This window comes from Ruditapes philippinarum, unplaced genomic scaffold (genome assembly GCF_026571515.1).
Source record: "Ruditapes philippinarum isolate M1 unplaced genomic scaffold, ASM2657151v2 ctg2659_1_1_1_1, whole genome shotgun sequence".
NCBI classification, from domain to species: Eukaryota; Metazoa; Mollusca; class Bivalvia; order Venerida; family Veneridae; genus Ruditapes; species Ruditapes philippinarum.
The window spans coordinates 190,604-212,602 of record NW_026852469.1 but is presented as its reverse complement, the minus strand read 5'-3'; the positions used below and the strand labels follow the sequence as shown (position 1 = coordinate 212,602).

The 21,999-nt window shown below is 32.9% G+C and overlaps 1 protein-coding gene and 1 long non-coding RNA gene across 3 annotated transcripts; one reads left to right on the top strand and one right to left on the bottom strand.

Moving 5' to 3' along the window:
* Positions 1-1,652: 1,652 nt before the first annotated feature.
* LOC132714174 (mucin-2-like) lies at positions 1,653-20,443 on the bottom strand. 2 transcript variants are annotated; one of them, XM_060696959.1, is made up of 9 exons: positions 20,365-20,443; positions 16,792-18,246; positions 15,740-15,829; positions 14,348-14,496; positions 13,647-13,837; positions 11,988-12,283; positions 10,585-10,815; positions 3,025-3,130; positions 1,653-2,545 (listed from the first exon to the last, which is right to left on the bottom strand). In XM_060696959.1, exons 2-9 carry the CDS (start codon positions 18,236-18,238, stop codon positions 2,428-2,430), a joined length of 2,628 nt encoding a protein of 875 aa, XP_060552942.1. In that variant the 5' UTR covers positions 18,239-18,246; positions 20,365-20,443; the 3' UTR covers positions 1,653-2,427. The 2 variants fall into 2 exon arrangements, with proteins under 2 accessions (XP_060552942.1, XP_060552951.1); XM_060696968.1 differs by lacking the exon at positions 20,365-20,443 and adding an exon at positions 20,120-20,206.
* LOC132714166 (uncharacterized) lies at positions 7,971-9,503 on the top strand. Its single transcript, XR_009623530.1, has 3 exons — positions 7,971-8,494; positions 8,823-8,890; positions 9,172-9,503. It is a non-coding gene; the product is annotated as an uncharacterized LOC132714166 (long non-coding RNA).
* Positions 20,444-21,999: the final 1,556 nt, after the last annotated feature.

Here is a 21,999-nt window from a genome sequence, read left to right as displayed (position 1 = left end):
GATGTTTTATCAAGTAAATCACTGCTTTATTATTATGAATGCATAAAATTGTCCCAAAAAAGGGCACAAACCCTTCAGTAGTAATTGAGATAACAGCTTACAAGCAAAACTTTACCATGAATTTTTAAGTTGAAAAAGGGGAGAAAAATCAGCCTAAATGCAAGATAGAATTATGGATCTTTGTCAGTGACCTACAATTATGACCCTTAATGCAATAGCTACAATAGCTCTCATATTCTTCGAATAGTCGAGCTAATAATGCGTTTGCAACCAGCATGGATCCAGACCAGCCTGCGCATCCGCGCAGTCTGATCAGGATCCATGCTGTTCGCTTACAAACCCTATAACAAGTAGAGAAACAGATAGCGAACAGCATGGATCCTGATCAGACTGCGCGGGCTGGTCTGGATCCATGCTGGTCGCAAACCCATTATGTTGGTTTTGTCGTGACACAGCTCAAATGTCCTTTTACATAACCTTTATTTCATAGTAACAGTATTCTAATTTTAATGTCGTGTTACATTTTTTTTTGTCATGGTAAACTTATTCAACTGTATTGTTATGTTATACATACCTTATTTAATAGTAAACTAATTCAAACTTTAATGTCATGCTGCATAACTTTAATGTCTACGTCCCTGTGACGGGTTTGACATTATTGGAAGGTAGATAGTTTTATGTCATGATAAACTTACTGAAACTGTCATAATGATCATGTTTTTGTTCTCCAAAGTGTGAGAGTAAAGATAAATGATTTACCTTTACCAACACTTAAAAGCATAACAGTTAAACCAAAGGTAACACTACTGCATAGCTTTAATCAAATATAATTATAATTATCAAATTAAACACATTATACAACTTTCACATACATGGCTTATATCCTATTCCTACAACATTTAAATGCTTAATTCTAGCATTTTGTCATTTTAATTAAACACAGAAGTTAAACAACAATTAGCACAACCTATGAAAAATCATTTAAATGCAATATTCAGAATTAGGCCTCATTCAAACATAATAAAAATTCAATTATTCAGTACAAAAGAGCATATTATTAAAGCTTAACTAATGGATCATATATATAAAGTACATGTATATAAAAATCTTCTGATATTTTTTCATTATATCTGGCTGAAAATGTATGATAAATATAGTTGGCATAAATAAAAATAAATTGTGCAAGCCAAAAAAAGAAGAAGAAAAATGTCTGGTGGTTCAATGAAATGTGTGTACAAATTTCACCTATTTTAACAAATTGTTTGGCCAGTAGATCCACTCAACAGGCTTGCCTGGATAACTAACCAGTTATTTCCATTTATCCATAAGTGATTGACTACTAAACAGACATGACTTCTGAGACAAATGACATTAAGACTTTGAGTCCAACACTTTTAAGTGTTGAAAAATCAAGTACTGCTCAAGCCAATGCTAGGGGGCGTGAGGGATGCTGCACTTTTTCTATATCCCTCATGTGCAGACTCAATCAAACCAAGTCTGCAATTTTCAATATAATTTTCCTGTATCTGATGCTTCAGAGGGATCACCTTTTTTTACAGATATTAACCAAGTCTGCAATTTTTATGTAATTTTGCAACTTAAAAAACCAGCAAATCCTTGATTACTAATCCCATACCCCCCCCCCCCCCCCCCCCATAATAAACTAAGTGGGTAAACAACCCGTAACCTGGTTAATTTCATAAATGGACTTGTTAAGCTTACATTTTTTGAACTGTTTTTATCAAATTTTGAGACATCAAAATTAAAGTTTAGGGATAGTCAGCCAACAATATAAAGCCTGGTCAGACTGCATGGATGTGCTGCCTGCCTGCCTGACCTGACTCTATACTGGTGGTAAAGGCTAATATATCATGTGAGTTCCAGGAAGGTAACAGGATGCTATTGAAATAAAAAATTGGTTCATAAAATGAAACTTACATCAAACACTACCACTACTTTTCAAATGCTTTTGTTACTTCTTCAAAATATATGCATTATTGAATTACCAAAATATACATTTTCTTCTATAAAATATTTAGCAATGAAATATGATATATCATTAGTGAGGTATAACCTGTATCACTTACTGTTTATTTGAATACAACTCGCTGTCATAAATAGAAAAAAAATTGCTCCATTTATATTAAATATAAACATGTACAAAAATCCATATACATAACACAGTCTTCAAAAGAAATTTAGAAAAAAACCCTGATTTTTTTTCTTAGATTTGATTGTTGTTCACAACTACGTATTAATATACTTTTTGAATTAAGGTATAACACTAAAAAAGTAAGAAAATATACATTGTATCAAATTATTGTTGATATGTCGTTGGGATGCTAATCATGGATGGATCATTATATATCACAGGATGAATGGTTGTCATGGAAACGTCTCCTGAGCTTTTTGATTGGTTGATATCAGCTACTGATATCGACTATTGATATCAAATGTTGCCTCTTGACCTCCGACAAAATCTTCATGTTCGGGCGTGTCAACTTCAAACTCATCCTCCTCATCTAATCTAGACATGCGGAATTGACTACAAATAAGGAAGTTTTATTGAAAATAAGGAATTTATATTCTGATAAAAAAAGTGTAGCCATGAAACAGTTTAAAGCAGTTGTGGGAGATTTAAATCTAAGATATTTATTTTTTTACAGCCGGGTTTTAAATCATAGCAATATCAAGTAAACATTTCAGCTTTTACTGGCAGAGAAATAACCTCTGATTTTACACCTTTTAATTCAATTTTTTTTTTGCATAGGGAAGACAAAATACCATTTTGTTTACATTTTGATACCTGACAAATTATTTCACATTCACTGCTACCTTCTTCACATGGTAAGTATCTAACATGCTCTAAATCCATTAACGAAATTTAACAAAACACTGCTTTATCCATTCATCAGAGGTGCCTATTCTTTAGCAAAGAAATCATATTAATTTAAGGCCTAATTATTAATTTAAGGCCTAATGTGTATTTAAAAGCAAATAAACTTTTAGAATAAATATACTCACTATACTGCACTCTTTTTCCTCCTCATGTACATGATGACAACAAGAACTATTATCATAAACACAATGAGACAGCTCACTATAACAGCAACAGTCACCTTCACATTCTCTGAAAATCATAATTCACAAAATATAATATCCTAACAGATGTTTGTTTTACATGTTATTAACACAACTTTTGGTCATATCTAAACGGTCCATTCAACTAACTGGCTTATCTTGATAACTAACAAGTTGTTACCAATTTCTCTGAAAGTGATCAATTAGTTATCCTACATGATTTCTGAATCAGCAGCCAGAGAATCTAAAAGAATCCATTGCATATTACACATGGTCAAAATGTTTTGACTATATTTACATCATAGTCATGTTGCAAAATTTATTTTTAATCGTTTTTGTCCTTAATAATAAACAAGAGAATTTTGTGAAACATGTATGCCCTCATAATGGCAACCTATTACCAAAAGCTACCTCATTATGGCAGCCCATTACCAGCATCCATGTGACAAATTTATGCCCTCATGGTAACCCATTACCAGCAACCATGTGACCAATGTATGCCCTCATAATTGCAACCCATTACCAGTAATCATGTGACCAATGTATGCTCCCAAATTGGCAACCTATTAATTACCAAAAGCCATGTGACCAATGTATGTCCTCATAAGAGCAACCCATTACCAGAAACCATTACCAGCAACCATGTGACGAATTTATGCCCTCACAATGGTAACCCATTAACAGCAACTATGTGACGAAAGTATGCCCTCACAATGGTAACACATTAACAGCAACCATGTGACAAATGTATGTCCTCATAATGGCAACCTATTACAAGCAAGCATGTGACCATGTATGCCCTCATTATGGCAACTCATTACCAGCAACCATGTGACCAATTGTACCCTCATAAGAGCAACCCATTACCAGAAACCATTACAAGCAACCATGTGACGAATTTATGCCCTCACAATGGTAACCCATTAACAGCAAGCATGTGACAAATGTATGCTCTCACAATGGTAACCTATTAACAGCAACCATGTGACAAATGTATGCCCTCACAATGGTAACCCATTACCAGCAACCATGTGACGAATGTATGCCCTCATAATGGCAACCCATTACCAGCAACCATGTGACCAATGTATGCCCTCACAATGGTAACCCATTAACAGCAACTATGTGACGCATGTATGCCCTCACAATGGTAACCCATTAACAGCAACTATGTGACGAATGTATGCCCTCACAATGGTAACCCATTAACAGCAACTATGTGACGAATGTATGCCCTAATAATAGCAACCCATTACCAGCAACCATGTGACTGACTTTCCTACAGACATGCACAGTCCAAATAATAGGCTAAAATGTGCAGATATATAGCCCTGCTAATCTGTGAAATGAGGCTAACCTAAATAACGTACAACATAAGACTAGGCAAGAAAATAGCTCAGAAAGTAGAAGAAAAATAGTATTAATATCTCTCATGCAGACACTTCCTATAACTTTAAATGTAATAAAATAGAGAAAGGAGTGTAACATTAATGATTAAACAAATCATGGAAGTTCAGAATCTTACATTCATGTCTTCTTGATACCAGATGATAATTAGTTTTCTATCACCTAGTCTGATATTGAGAAAAATAGAATGTATGAAATAGACCATAATTAAATTTCTTGATTTGTCATTTGTCAACATCTGAGATCTGCTGAAATATTTCCTTCTTGAAGAAATAAATTTATTATTTCCGTCTGAGAATATGGTTGTAAATAATGATGTGGTTGTGACAGATAGAATTAGATATAGGTTAATGTTAGATAGTAGGATTGATTTAATATAATGAAAACTTATATGAGATTTACAGACAAAAATCCGAGGTGGGAGTTGGTAAATTTTACATACAAAGCTGGCAGATAATAAGGTCATAAAGGATCATATTAGAAACAGTATTACCCATACTGGTCGGAGACCATCAACCGGACACTTTTGGAACATTTGCCAGTACAGAGTTCATAATTTTTAACCTAGAGACCAAAAAATTTGACACAGTTCAGCTAGGTTCTTCTCCTAACTAACAAACTAGTTTGTTTATTTCTGATTGTATTGACACTTACATCTGAGGCTCGACAAGGAGGGTATCAAAATTACCTAAATTGTCAACACTACAGTACCATGTGTCCGGACAGCTATGTGCATGATATGATTTAATTCAGATAAAAGCTTGGGTGTTTTGATTTTTGATTTGTAACATGATATACAGTATGTCAGCAACAAATGCTGAACTTTTGGATATTCTATTATTCACTCTGCGAATGATTATAGCTGGTATATGAGGTCAGGCATTGCTTTCTTTACCCCCGAATTTCAACGTCAACATTCTTGAAATATAAATTAAAATATTACCATTTACGGAGGTTGAAATACATTTATTTACTTAATTTTAAAAGAAACATGCACTTATTGTTGATAAAAAGTGACTGACAAACACCGAACAAAGAAAATACTAAATTAAGCATTTTCGGGGCCGTCCGGATTCAGTGGTTGTCCGGTTTTTGTGGTCCCCAACCAGTAGTCTTTTGAATGAAGTAAAACTTTAATGTTACTGTTTTTAGTCTGCTTTCCTTGAATTTCACAAATCTATTAATTTAATTATTATGTGTTTTAAATGTACATAGGTTTAAGCAAGTTTTTTAAGATTTAGTTATTGTTTGTTTTAATCTTGAAAAATTAATGATCAAAGAAAAAAATGCTTGTTTTTTTGTAATTTGGAAAATTGACACAATCATCAAATTTAACAATGACTTTAAGTGACTTATATGTTTCTTATATGCAACTTATACTTGACTTATAAGAGAACTATAAGTAACATATAAGTCACTTATAAATCACCTAAAAACCTGTCTAAGTCAGTTATAGGTATATGCTACATATAAGTCATTTTTGGCCATTTTTCCCAAACATGTAAGTCACATACAAGTCACTTATAAGTGCCTTATACTGGTGAAGTTTGAAGTAACCAGTTTCTATGTTAGATATAAGTGAAAACTTAGAACTTTTGCAAGACTTTTTATTACTGAGCAAAGCTGAAAAAACTACTAAGTACAAAAACATGAGAAAAATTGATAAAATTTATTGAAGTTGATTTGTAAGTCTTTGCTTTAACACAATGGGTATCAAAATACTCAGAATTTAAAATACTATAATCTTAGACCTTAATCACAAACAATTAAGATTTTTTTTTTAAATGTTGCTTATTAATTTTTGAACACAGCTGGTTTTTTTTAAATAAGATAATAGGAAAAATGATTATCAATTAAGTATTTTACCTGTAAAAAATTTTGGCACAGATTCTGTGTGGAATTGGGACAGAAATGGCATTCAATCAGTGATTTCTAGGCTACCATGGACAGAAATGAAATTCTATGTCATTTCTTCTCACAAGGAAAAAATATTTCACATAAAAATCACCCAAGGCAAAATTCTACTCTTGTTTTTTTTCAAACTTGAAACAGACATTGAAATCTATACATTTTTAACTACTGTACTTAATACAGACCTAATTTTGCTGAAGTAAGATATTCTAACAAGAAAAAGAGGTGTATTTTTTTAATATACAAGTGTTATTTTTAAGACATTTAGGCCTAGTGTATTTTAGATATTTAAACAATAAAAACAAGAGGGCCATGATGGCCCTAGATCGCTCACCTGACTTAACAAAACTCATTTAACAATTACTTAGACAAGCATTCTGACCAAGTCTCATGACAGGTGAGTCAAAAATGTGACCACTACAGTGTTAACAAGGATTATCCATATTTGAGCAGTGCGACCTAGTTTTTTACCCAGGTGACACATATTCAAACTTGACCTAGAAATCATCAAAACAAACTTTCAGACCAATTTCCAGGATACTTGGATCAAAACAGTAGCAACTAGAGTGTTAACAAGATTGTTCTATTTTTAGCTCCGGTGACCTAGTTTCACATGCGATTTCGAACTCATCCAAGCAATTACCTAGACAAGCATCCTGACCAAGTTTGATGATAATTAAGTCGAAAATGTGACCACTAGAATGTTAACAAGGTTTTTCCATATTTGGGTGGTGTGACCTAGTTTTTCATCCAAGATGACCCATGTTCGATCTTGACTTAGAAATCATCAAAACAAACTTTCAGACCAATTAACAGAATATTTGGATCACAACAGTAGCCACTAGAGTGTTAACAAGATTTTTCTATTTTTAGCTCCTGTGACCTAGTTTTTCATCCGAGATGTCCCATGTTCGATTTATTCCCAGCAATGACCTAGACAAGTTTCCTGACCAAGTTTGATGACAATTGAGTCAAAATTGTGACCACTAGAGTGTTAACAAGGTTTTTCTATTTTTAGCTCCTGTGACCTAGTTTTTCATCCGAGATGACCCATGTTCGAACTCATCCGAGCTATCACCTAGACAAGCATCTTGATCAAGTTTGATGATGATTGATGCAAAAATGTGACCGCTAGAGTGTTAACAAGGTTTTTCTATTTTTAGCTCCGGTGACCTACTTTTTCATCCGAGATGACCCATGTTCAAACTCATCCGAGCTATCACCTAGACAAACATCCTGACCAAGTTTGATGATGATTGGGTCAAAAATGTGACCTCTAGAGTGTTCACAAGGTTTTTCTATTTTTAGCTCTTGTGACCTAGTTTTTCATCCGAGATGAGCCATGTTCGAACTCATCCGAGCTTTCAACTAGATAAGCATCCTGACCAAGTTTGATGATGATTGAGGCAAAAATGCGACCGCTAGAGTGTTCACAAGCAATTGTGGACGGACGACGGACATTCACCGATCCTAAAAGCTCACCCTGAGCAAGCTCAGGTGAGCTAAAAAACAGTGCTTGAAATAATCTCATTTATATTGCCCTTTTAATCTATATAAAATCAAGGAACCAATATGCCTGATGATTGCATATATTTTCTACATCCACTGATACATCAGAGGTCTGATAAAACTGGCCACCTGCCTTTGCCACATCTGTGCATGACTAATTTTCTGACTGGTCATTCCTACAAATCAGACTGTTCCATGTGATTATTTTGGGGAATGATAACATTTCCTATCCTGAATTTGTAAAAAAGAACATTGCATTTTCTTTTTCAAAAATGTATAATGATTTTTAAAATTTACATATCTATTAGTTATTTGATTTTTTTCACATTCAATGATTGTAAGATAGAAATGATGAGTGCTTTGATTTTTGGATTTACCCTGTTTTACATAATATTGGACCTGCCCAGGTACACAGTTGTAAGTCTAAAACATTTAGGTTAGCAAGCTGGTGGAAATCACAGAGAATCTACTTGATGTTTTAGGAATTTTAGAGATATTGTTTTGTTTAAGATGTTTAAGTATAGTAATGGTAAATAAGAATGACAAGAAGAATCACCTTGGACAAGAAGATATACAACAGGATCAGGTAAATACTTTTGAGTTACATTTATGCAGATACAGGTTATATATTAAACAATCAAAGTAAGATGGCAGCAAACTAAAATTTGTAACTTGAGAGATCAAGGCTGTTTTTATTTCTAAGAGCTTCATACATTAGATTTACTAATAAATGTAATTGATTTAAATCTATATTTAATAGTCAAATTAATTTGTTAGATGATTTGAATTATTAGGACTAAATAGTACAATCAGAAGTTTTATGAGCTGAATAAGACGAGGTCATCATAATCATTTATCATTTTATTGTTGTTTTCAATGGAGAAATCTGATATTACATTTTACATACATTGCAGGCTAGTGGGACCAGTTCTTACTTTGAGATGCCAGGTGAATAATGATATGCAGTATGGAGCCTGAAAAGGTATATTTTTTTAATCTCTATACTAATACTGCTCTAAATCTTTCCCAGAAAAAAATATAATAAATTTTGTTGCAAAAAGTGCAGTTAATCAATTCTTATAAGAGACTGGTGACTTGTGCACTGAAATGAGATACTGTGTAACTTAGTATATTTGTATACGCATAAGCATAAATAGCTAATATAGGTTGATGATATAAAAAATATGAAATATAACTGCATATACAATAGTACACAATTTATTCCACATCTTTTTTAATTAATTATGAATTTTATCTTTAAAGGTGAACACAGCCACATGAAGTTCTCCGAGGAAACAGAATCAGAGGACTGAAACAGACATCAATAAAAGAAATAGTAGTTTAAATAATCAGAAACATTTGAAACAAATTTATGATTTGAAAAGTTCCTCACTGACAGACTTCCAGCAAAATAATTGTAAAAAACAAAGTGTTTGATTCCAAGAAAACGAGTACCTACAAAAACTTGCTGCTAGAAATAAATATTGTTTTTGTTATAGTGAATGTAAGATGATTGAACTGAAGGATATGTATGCTGAATTTTGTATTTTGCTCATTTATATGACTAAGAATATAAATTAATAAACATTTTTGAAATTAAATTACTAAAATTTTATTTTCATTCTAGCATTTTTGACATCAAGCAACATATATGTGACTTACATGTGACTAATATGTTACTTATAAGTGACTTATATTAAGTCACTTATATGTAGGGGTGTGGATCGTCGGATAAGTGGCGATCTGATTCGAACCACGATTCAGCACTTACGATTCACAAATCGAACCACAAATCTTTTGTTATCAAGACACCCATAAAAACATGTACATTAGTTATAAAAACATGTTTATTTAAAAGAAAAAAACAACAACAATAAATGTTTTTATTCTTTGGAGGAGTATTTTTGTTTTGTTTTTTGAAACCAATTACTTCCTAGCTCAGCATCATGGTACATGGTCTTTAACTGGCAAACTGTATTTAGTTAAACTTCATATAATTTAAACTCAAATAGTATTTTTCTCGATTATTAAGAGTTGAGTAACAGTGAATGTATATAAAAAAAAAATTAAATTGCGATCCACGATCTCTGGGCTTACGAATATTCAAACTCGATTTTTCACTTTGATTTGTGATTTCTGAGTACTCGGATACTCGCCCCAGCCCTACTTATATGTAACATATAAGTCACTTATATGTTACTTATAAGTTGAGCATATCTTTGACTTACATGTCACATATTTGTGACTTATATATAACTTATACTTCACTTATATGTCAAAATGCCAAACATATACTGCATTTACATCTAATTTGCATTTAAAATACATATACTTGACTTATAGGTAAATTGACTAAGTGAAGTATAATCTACATATAAAATAGCCTATAAGTGACTTATAAGTGAATTCCGTAAGGGCATAGACCTATACATTAGATAAAAGAAGGTATAACTAGAGTAACTGATATCATCACCTTGATGCAGTAACACATCTTGTTTACCTGCAGTAAATTGTCTAAAAGTTAACTGAATATATGCTTAGTTAAGTGGGAGGGGGGTACTTTAAAAAGGTTTGTTAACCACTGCTGTTAAAGAAAAGCAAATGCAAAACTGAATTAGTGAATTGTGTTTATTAACTGGTTAACAAAACAGACTAAAAAATGAAAATGAAACTTACTTGCAGTGTCATCGACAGTCAGTGGGTGTGGCTTTCTAGGCTGTTTAGGCACATTACAACAATTCTTAGAACAGTTTTTATCAATTGAATATAACTGATTCTGTACAACGACATGAGTTGCTGTACTCAAGAATGACATATAACTATGTTGTAGTTCTAAAAGTTGATCTTTGTTTGGAGCAACAAATTTCATATCCACACTAGCCCCATCACAGCAATGTACATGCGGTTCTGAAAATAAGTTCATCAAGATTGTTAATGAGAATTACTCAAATAGTCACTAACGATTGTACAATTATTCATAAAAAAAGACCAAAAGTTACAAAATTATTAAATTTTACATACATTGTATTATGACATATAAAAAGGTAAAAACAAATTGTCTCCTCATAAACTAAAAATATTTCAATCACAATCAGTATGATTTTATAACTCATATTTCAATAAAAATCTAATTTTCTGCATCTGAACACAGTGAATTAAAAGAAAATTAATTCCCCATTTTGTTGTAAATGTTTGAAGCACATGGTTTTCTCGGGTTGATCTTGAAATTGTGCCAAGTTATTAAGACTTTTTTCTCATATACATGTATGTAAACAATTTGTTTATATGGATATGAATATGTTTATTCTCTAACATTGATTCTAACATGACCCGCATTTTTCACTTTTGAACATAGAAGAACTAAAGGTGTATGTTATTATGCAATAAAATCACAGTTGACATAATCATTATACACGTGACGTAACCACTAAAAATGCAACGCACTGAAAATAAGTATGGAAACAAATCAGGCGCAATTTAGCTTAATATCAGGTACGGCAGCATTCATTTGTTGATGTTGTGTTGGAATCGAAATAATATATCCAAATCGCAGATTTTTTCGCTTGATAAAATCACTGTTTGTCATTCATATGCGTATCATTATATCACGAGAGCTACACCCTCGTGATATAACTCCTCTCATCCGAACTCCTAACAGTGATTTTATTGAGTGATAAAATCACTGTTTAGGATATATTATTTTTTAAATATAACATTTGTACTTTATGTTTATATTTAAAGTAAAGGTATAATGTAATACAGTCAGCATCCAAAGTCACTCACAACAAATTAAACAATTTGAAATATTTATGTTCGTTTCTTTCCTCTGTTATTTATGTTCGTTTCTTTCCTCTGTTTTACTTGGTAATACTTGCTAACATCTTGCATTGATCTAGGGGGATCTTGATTTTCCATTTGCTGAGTTGTTTTAAAATTTTACTGCAAAATAATGCTTTTATCTTCTGCCCACAAATGGCAGCTATAGACATTTGGTTAAAAAAAGTAAACAAATTTACGAATATTTTGCCATCGTCTGTTATAAATACAAAGAATATCACAATGTCAAGTTTGCAGCTTACCAATAATATGCATCCGTGTGACTCCACATTGACACTCAGTATTTATTTTCTTCACCAAATACTGTATCAATTTTTTCACAGTTATCTGGTGTTCTGGAACTGGTTTATCTGTGTCCTCCAGTAGTTTACAATTGATGTCTTTAATCTTGATAGCAAATTCACTGCTTGCTAACAATCTGTCTTCACATTTCTGTTTGTTGTCCACACCAAACGATGGGTTAATCAATGCATACATGTCTGTACTTCTGAGCTGGTCTGACGAACATCGGCTTATCGTCTTCTTCATTCCGTACTTGCTGAAATGTTGTACAATCAGCACACGCTGAATAAAAATTTCCAAAATACTGCTCTATGCCTAAATTTGTCACATATGTTACAGATTTTATTTATTGTGCATATCTTCAATTTATAAACGTGCATCTTTTTTTTTTCTTAGAATAATACAGCTTGTTGTCTGAAAATACTGTATATCAGTCTTATATATACCAAGTATGACCGTATCTGGCCTTGCGAATTATTTTGCATCTTTTTGTTTACCGATAACCAGCTAATTTTATCAAATGGACTTGTCCAGCTTCAATTTTCTGTACCTGTTCCTGTAGGAGGGGTAATTTTCACACAGTTTTTCTATTTAAGGTTAATTTTAGGCCATTTTTTCTGACACGACTACAATAGCAACAATACTTATGAAGCTTATTTAATTTTGAAACAAGAGCTGTCGGTAGGACAGCAACGCTCGACTATTCTTAGTGCTTGATAGTAAAAAAAGCCTTGATTAAAAGGTAAAATTTTCTCAGTAAAGAAAAACGCAAATTTTTTCTTTAAATCCATATTACAGTTATAGGCATTGGAGAGAGTCCTATTATGCTGTCAAAGAAGAGTATAAAATTTCAACATGTTTCAAAGCCTCATGAACTTTGAAAATATTTCAGGTATTACAAAAACTTTAACGTAAATTCTAAGTCGAAAAAGGGGCATAATTCTGTCAAAATACTTGATAGAGTTACCTCCTCCTGTCTACAGGTTGGGATCATGATGGTGAACAAGTGTGCAAAGTTTCAAAGCCATATGTCAATGGACTTTGAAAATATTTCAGGTATTACAAAAACTTTAACGTAAATTCTAAGTCGAAAAAGGGGCATAATTTTGTCAAAATGCTTGATAGAGTTACCTCCTTCTGTCTACATGTTTGGGTCATGATGGTGAACAAGTGTGCAAAGTTTCAAAGCCATATGTCAATGGACTTTGAAAATATTTCAGGTATTACAAAAACTTTAACATAAGTGGTTACGCCGACGCCGACGCTCAGGTGACTACAATAGCGCTACTTATTCTTATCAAATAGTCGAGCTAAAAAAGCAAGTTTCAATACAAAGTTGTAGAGGCTCTTTTGCTTTTGGCAGGTATACTATAATAAGAAGGCAAAATAAAAACTTTTTTTTAATATAATACTTTATGGGGGTAGCGAATGATGCAGAGTTTTGGCACAAAAATTCATGAAATGAGGGCCCTGTCTTTGCATGCTCCTTGATACATGACACACACATTATCCTTATTTCAGGTAAAGTGCTTTAATATTATGGAAGCTGATACTTTAACTAAGTTATTTAAGGTCATTTTGAAATAATTTTTTATAGTGTGTTAATAATATGAACTTACTTTGGGTCAAGAATAAATGGATTAACTCCAGGAGTAAGTATATTAATAAGTTGTGTTGAAACACTGTCATAAGCTTTCCCTATCACAAGAGCATCAACAAGTCCAGTCTTACTGACTGTCCAATCAGCTTTCATTGTTGTTATACTTGTGTCATATATTGCCACTCCAATACCTTTTCCCTTCATACTAGGCTGAAAGAAGATAATGTATAAAGTGATTGTAAGATTTAGTACATTTTAACATCAGATTCAATAAAATTGAATTCATATTAATTAATGAAACAATAAAGACATAATTATTGATAATTATTTTACAAGATTTATATTTCCTTTAACCTTTTAAGCCTGTGGTAGCAACATAATTATGTGACCAGAGCCGACCAAGACCAGCCGGCATACCTATGCTGTCTGATCATGGTCTGCACTGTCAGCCATTCAGTCAGTACTTATTTTGAAATTTTCCCTAAAATATGATGGTTTTTATCAGACTGATGCTGACGCCATTTCAGGAAAAGTTGTCTGCAGATAGACTGGCAAACTGACAAAACAAATTATGATTAGCACATCAACATGAGCATAGCAAGATTTAATTTCAGTACCTTACTTGTTCACACATGTCTTCCAACATGCCAAGGTTTACTGTCAATTATGTTAACAATAAGATAATAAGAATGACTAAATTGATTATACAAATCTACATACTAAAGTTTTTGAAGCATCAAAGGTCATTACAAGGAGAAGACCATTCTTTTCTACAGCCATATCTTTGAGGGATACCCTTTTCATAGTTTGGTATGTCTGACCGTCCACCATCACCAACATGTATTTTGTAACATTAAGCTTCTTTGACACTGAAAAACATCAATACATTAATACAAAATCTTATTGATTTTGTTAAACTGTGCTTATAAATGTATGTGAAGCTTTACAGAGAAAGTGGTTATTGAACAACTGAGAACAAAACTTTTAAAAGTACTTTTGATCTGCTCGACAGCCATGTCAGGCAACATTAGACCATATATGTTACATGGTGCACCTTAGATAACTTTTGGATGAAAAATTTGAATACTTAGATAACTAAAAAAAGATCAAAATACAACGTAATTCTAAATCTGACATAGAAACCATTATTTATTCTGATAAATAGATATGTGAAATATAACAACTACATGTAGATCTACATGATGAATAAAGGGTGCATTCTCCAAGTCGCCAACTTCTTCAGCATGTGTCAGGTGACCATAGATAAATGTGACTGCTTTTAATGAGTAAGGCCGTGTACCTCAGTCCTCTAATGTGGGTTGTGGATGACAATATATTGAATGTGTGCAACCCCTTTCTATGTATGGGTCACCAAAGTTGTTATTCACCACTTTTAATATGTTTGGCAAATATTTACATATCTAATGACCATAGATGTGTTTGCTACCATTGATGTGTAAATGGCAATCATTCAGGAGTTTGGCAACCATTTATGTATTTGGCATCTACTGATTGGTTTGGCTACTCCAGATATGTGTCAAAAGCGTTGCTGTCTTTAGCAATATTTGATGTATTTGGCAATCATTTATATATTTGGCAGCCATACATGTATTTGAAAACTTTTGGTGTGTTTGGTAACCATTGATGGTTTTGCAATGATTAATGTGATTTATGACAAATTATGGTTTTGGCAACAATTGATGTTTAAGTCAACTCTTGATGTTTAGTTAGCAACCATTGATGTGTTTTGGAAGCCATTCAAATGCTTAGCAATCATTCATGTGTTTAAAAACAATTCATGAGTTTTGCAACAACATTAGTACCTGTTGATATCTTTGGTGACCATATATGCAGGTTTTCATTTTTATCTGAGGCAACAGATGTGCCAACTAAAACAACACTGGCCAAGGATCAAAGTGGACATTTTAATTTTCACACTGAAAATTTAAAAAATTTAAACAGCATATAATGGATCTGTTAATAATAAACACTGTTTCTGTCACTTTTAGTGAGCATCCATGTGTTTGACAGCCAGAGTGTTGTGTTGTCAAAGAGCAAAGATATAAAACTCTACAGCAGCATGTATTGAAAATAATTATAAGTCAAACTTACACAGTAACTCCACTTTCTGAAATCCACCTGTCTTATCCAGCATTATCTCATTGATGTACACAAATTCATGCCTTATCGGTAAAACAGAGGCTGAAAAACAGGTTAATCATTATAACCAGAATAATGGCAATCTTCTACAAGCTTTTATAAAAAATTTATACAATTTAATACTTTTGAAAATAAAAACTTTGGATCAGTAAGAGCTCAATCCTTACTCCTCCAAAAGTACTAGAGTTATAGGCCTTGGAAAGTGACCTTTAACTATGATACAGGAGACTTGTATTAAGTTTGAAGCAAACACCATCTGTGGTTTTAAATTGATGTTGCATAAAAAACATTAACCAGTGTTATGCTGATGACAAAGCCGATGCCAACACCCGAGTGAGTAGGATAGCCCTATTATTCTTCAAGCCAGGAGACTAAGAAGAGTTATGCTTTTTTAAAACTGTCCTTCCTCTTACTAGTCTTTATAAATGTGTGAAGTTTCAATGACATATCATTGTAGTTTAGAAGGTTTGACCTAAAGACCTGGTTCACATTTCATGGTGGTAAATATTTGTATCATTTAGTAATATTAAATTCTTTCATGCATGTAGATATACTATTGACTAAATCTGGACTGTATATATTGACCATGAACACTTTTTTACAATCCCACAGTTCAAAGTGGCTCGGTATATACATATCTGACATTTGACCTCTAAGTGTGCCCACGACCACTGACCTTCAGACTATTTGTGTCAAGCAATGCTTGAATACCTGCATGCATGTAGAATATTATCATGCTCCTAAGAAAGCTGTAGGCTGTCTGTAAGCTGCCTGCCACCCACAAGCCACAATCCTATTTTACATCCCATGTTTTTTTTTAAATATAAAACAGGTAAACAAAAATGTCTACACATTCAAGTGAGATTCTGTCTTTTTATTTTCTCAAATATGCTCTATGAACCTGTCATATTATTTATCAAAAAAAAGAAGAGCCAATCAACCACTGATATGAAATTAAGTACACAAGTGGCAAAGTTTTAATAATAACATGCAAAATTTCTTACTTGTTTGTGGTGTCTTGTGTGTTGATGGTGACTGTGTTGCAGGCTTTTCTGTTGATGGTGACTGTGTTACAGGCTTTTCTGTTGATGGTGACTGTGTTACAGGCTTTTCTGTTGATGGTGACTGTGTTACAGGCTTTTCTGTTGATGGTGACTGTGTTACAGGCTTTTCTGTTGATGGTGACTGTGTTGCAGGCTTTTCTGTTGATTGTGACTGTGTTACAGGCTTTTCTGTTGATGGTGACTGTGTTGCAGGCTTTTCTGTTGATGGTGACTGTGTTACAGGCTTTTCTGTTGATAGTGACTGTGTTACAGGCTTTTCTGTTGATGGTGACTGTGTTGCAGGCTTTTCTGTTGATGGTGACTTTGTTGCAGGCTTTCCTGTTGATGGTGGCTGTGTTGCAGGCTTTCCTGTTGATGGTGATTTTGTTGTAGGCTTTTCTGTTGATGGTGATTTTGTTGTAGGCTTTTCTGTTGATGGTGACTGTGTTGCAGGCTTTTCTGTTGATGGTGATTTTGTTGTAGGTTTTTCTGTTGATGGTGATTTTGTTGTAGGCTTTTCTGTTGATGGTGATTTTGTTGTAGGCTTTTCTGTTGATGGTGATTTTGTTGCAGGCTTTTCTGTTGATGGTGACTTCACTGCAGGCTTTTCTGTTGATGGTGACTGTGTTGAAGACTTCGGTGTTGGAGACTGAGTGGATGGTTGGGCAGTTGGCACAAGTGATGTGGTTTTATTTGAATTCAGAGATGCAGATGTTTTTGTCAACTTTGTAGAAGTTGATTTCTGAGTTGTTTTAACACTGTTGCTAGTTTTCTGAGTCATAACAGGTGTGTTATTAGGTTTATCAGTAGAAACAGGTGTGCTGCCAGCTTTCTGAGTTGATGCTGACATGTCAGTGTGATTCTGAGTAGGAAGTACAGAGCCAGTAGGTTTCTGAGTTGGTCTATTACTGCTAGGCTGTTTAGTTGGTGCAGCAGGTGTTGTACTAGGTTTCAATGTAGATAAAGCTGAATCATTAGAAGGTTTAGCTGTAGTGGAAGGGGTTTTATTTTCAGCTGAAGTTACTTTATGTTTAAGAGTTGTTGATGATGAGTTATCACTTGATGGACTAGCAGTGGAAGGCACTGGAGTTGAGCTTGATTTATCAGACTTTGAAGTCTGTGCATTATTTGAATTACTTGGATGTGTTGTAGAAAGGACAGAAGTCTTTTGTGTCACATTTGTGCCAGAAGTTAGATGTGATGGCACTTTTGTTGTAAGACTGTTGCCTGGTACATTGCTGCTTCTGCTTGGGGGAATACCTGGTGATGGTTTCTCTGTTGTTTTGTTATTATCATCACTTGGTACAGATGGTGCTGCTGCTGTTGTTGTTGATGTACTAACAACAAAAGAGACAGAGATCAGCAACAGTCCTGTAAATACTGCAAAACCAACCTTTGAATGACCCATCTCTTAATCTGCAATATAGGCAAACATGAAATTATCATACTATCCAAATATCCATCAATTATCTTTCTCCCTTTCACATTAACATACTGGTTTCCTAGCAGTTTCCAGCCACAAATCACACTTTTTAACAAATAACATAAAAATCAGTCTAGGGAGGGGTACAAAACTTTGACGGGACAAAGTTAGGTACCTGTTCAGCATTGCCATGTGTTTAATGTTGCAGATTCATTTTACTTTTTAATTTGAATATAGGCCTGAAATGTAACACCTTTTATCACTTTTATTCAAAAATTCATAGCAGTTTTCCGGATCTTTTTTATTCTGAATATAATTCAGTACCATAGAGCAATATTAAGATGGTTTTATCAGACAAACAGAACTTCCCAACCTTTTCCGTGTCGTTTGCAAAAATATTTTCCAAAGTATTGATTTACCTAAAATGGGGTCTTAGTTATTGTGCATGGATATTCAATCTAGAATTCCCCTGGTGTTGCTTATTTTTGAAAGTCACAAGCTCTCTTATGTAACTTTAAATAACAGGCAAAACTTCAAAACACTATTTTAAATGCTGTTTAGCATAGAAAACAAATGTCTCTCTGATTGATGAAGTAATATAGATGCCTTACTGGTAAAAATAGACTGTACCGGACGAAAATGATAAACAGCCGGAAAACTGCTAGGGGACGGAAACTGCTAGGAAACCAGTAGAGTAAATAAAACACAGAAAATGATTTCTATTACTAACAACAGGATCTTTCAAATAGAAATTTGAAAGACCCTGCTAACAAATAACTTCAAGAGGTTGTAAGAAGTCTATCTGGAAAGTGTATATTAGTATTCATTTATAATAAATTTATTTTATATTTTGTTTCTGGTTATGTAGAACTATAAAACTTCAAGTGATACATTTATTCATCAATGTTTATATAATATTATATATTAATTTCAAAAGAAGTGATTTGTATTTAACAACAAAAAGTTCCATTTATAAAGCCTTAATTTATTTAAGCTTGGTATTGACATTTCGAAAAAGTTTAAAAACATGATTAAATGTCACTTAGCAATACTTTCTTGTAAGGGCTATAAAAATGGTGTGTACAATATGTGGCTCATAATAAAACTGAAATTATTTGAGATACTGGCCCAAAACAAACAGAAAAATCTTTGGAAGAAGGTAATCAAGTCACACACTTTGACAAAGAATACTGATTTAAATCTGTACTCACAGTAGCTATATAACTGATTTAAAGACTACACAAAACAAAACCCAAAGAAACTCCACTATAAAGGTACAAACGCCTAAATCATAAAATTTCAATTCCTTACAAAAATCAGCTGGAGGTCATACAAAACAGAAAGTTATGTAAAAAACAATAGACATAAAAATTAAAATATCATATTTTTGTGCCATTCTTAGTCGGATTTGTGGGAAAAGCTTTGCAACACTTTTTTTATTTTGGGTGAGGTCATATTTTAGTCAAATAATTATTCTAGAAAAACTGAGTGAGAGACTAATTTCAAATGTTGCGCACAAGTTAATATGATTTAGACCAGCATCCAACGGAACAAAAATCTTTAAAATATTATTTCCAGTCATGTTACATGTATGTCAAAAACCTCAGTATATAATATTAGTGTCCCTTGTACAGGCATGTTGCAAGGAGTTCAACCTTATTGGGAAATAGACAGACAGAATAAACCATTTCAAATTACAACTCTTTATATTATGACAAAGAAAAACAACAGAAATTAAGCTAGTGCTTAATTTTTACTGTATTTAAAATAAAAATTTAACCAACAATGTGAAACTTAACATGTATGAAGAAAACAAAAAAAAAATTAAAAAATAATTTAACTAAACTAGTAAAGTAGTTTTCTTACGTTCCTTCTCTTTACACAATCAACAATGTTGTTAACAACTGGCTAATTATAAACTAATATTAGAATTTCCTCATTATCATTTTAATAACTGTTGAACAGAAATAAAAAGAAAATATATATAACTGGCGTTTCAGCCACAAAACGTTCTCGTCAGATATATCTAATAGCAAAACAATAACCTTTTATCATACATGAAATATTGCGACTTAATAAACTAATAGTACTTGATTTATCAGATAACTTACACATATTTATCACACCTGTTGATTAAAAAGATGTCAACTTCCGGTTACCTGTGACTAATTAGCCTAAAGAAAGTTAACTACAGAAAAGTAAAATAAAATGATAAAAAGTTGTATCTTTACTCGCACTTTTCTAGCAAACAGGAAAGAAAATTTCAGTTACCATTTTATTTAAAGATACATACACACATAATACACGACTGTATATAAGTAAATAATATAAAAAAAACGTCCCAAAAAAAAAATAAAATAATAATAAATGAATAAAAATACACACTGTTCGCTTAATTAAAATTAGTTTGTGCAAAGGTAATTTAGCATTCACATTATTAAACAATTATTTATAGTATTTTTCACATGACTGGGTGGTAAATATTTAACTTCACCCCGATCACACTATTCTCTTCTAAACGTTAATTCCTCTGGATTTATTTGATTCTGATGCTATATATAGCAGTATGAGCATTTTTTTGTGTGTAAATTTCTGTTTACCGAAGGATTTATATATCTTAATTTTTCTGACAGCATATAATTATAATATCATTTTTCTCGCACTGCATTTTGAGAGTCAAAGTCATGGTCTGCAACATTCTAAAAGATGTTTCCATGGTCACGGTACAACTGTGTTATTTGAGTTTTGTAAAACAATTATCCAAGCGGTCATATTCCCAATCTTTTCACAACTTTTTCACGACTTTCTTTATGTGTATAAATTGTGAAAGGTTATTTTCGCCAGTGCATTTTAGTTATTTTCTTACGTTCCACATTTTGGGCGTACTGAGAACGGACCCAATGTTCTAGCTTAACCAGGGATATACATGTGCGCATGTTTTATTATTGCAGACACTTTCAAAAACCCGTGATATGTGATATGCAGCGTGCTTTTTGACTAGCTTTTCCGTAAAAGAAAGAAAGAAAAACAAACAAACACACAAAAACACTTATGTTCTCACTTCCTACTACATTTTTCAAGCGATTTTCAATTTTACAGCAGCAGCAGCATCAAGAGTCTTGGTGCATATTGTCAGTGTTTGGAGAACATTTTTTACAGAGTTATGGCCCTTTGTTTCTTTTACATTTATTATATATAGAGAAATACACTTCTGTGTTATTTTTTTACTTTAGTCTGATTTTTTAATATGCATCTAATTAGTACAATCACCATTCCAAATCTACAGAAACATAAAAGATGCAAATCAATACCTATACATGTATATCATTTATGTAAAAAAATAAAAGGCCATAATTCCTCCAACATATTCGAATTGCAAGATGCTGACAATATGCACCAGGCACTTGATGACGAAGCTTATATGAACGTCGAAACCTTAGTTTCGTCGTTTTCTGCTAATTTGTCATTTGACAGTAATCACTAATGCACAGTTTTCTATGACCACTGTCCGCTCTACAAATCCAGTATTACATGTATTTCATATACCCAAGAGTTTCACATATGGCACACGCGCACGCACAAATTGGTCGGACTCGATTCCGGTGGCAAGGGCTCTTTTTCCTGGTTTAAGGGTAAAGAACTGTAATGGAATGTTAATTTAGTTTTGTCTAAGCTGATGTATATACAGGTGTTGTCAATAGTATTTGCACCTCTTTTTCAAGCAGCAGAAACCGAACTGAAAGAAA

Bases quoted from the DNA above. Each gene is read 5' to 3' on its own strand.
- LOC132714174 (XM_060696959.1), bottom strand. From the start codon at position 18,238: ATGGGTCATTCAAAGGTTGGTTTTGCAGTATTTACAGGACTGTTGCTG. The intron at 14,497-15,739 runs GTAAGTTTGACT...GATGTTTTTCAG, and splicing joins TCAGAAAGTGGAGTTACTGT to TGTCAAAGAAGCTTAATGTT. The intron at 2,546-3,024 runs GTGAGTATATTT...CCTTATTTGTAG, and splicing joins AGGAAAAAGAGTGCAGTATA to TCAATTCCGCATGTCTAGAT.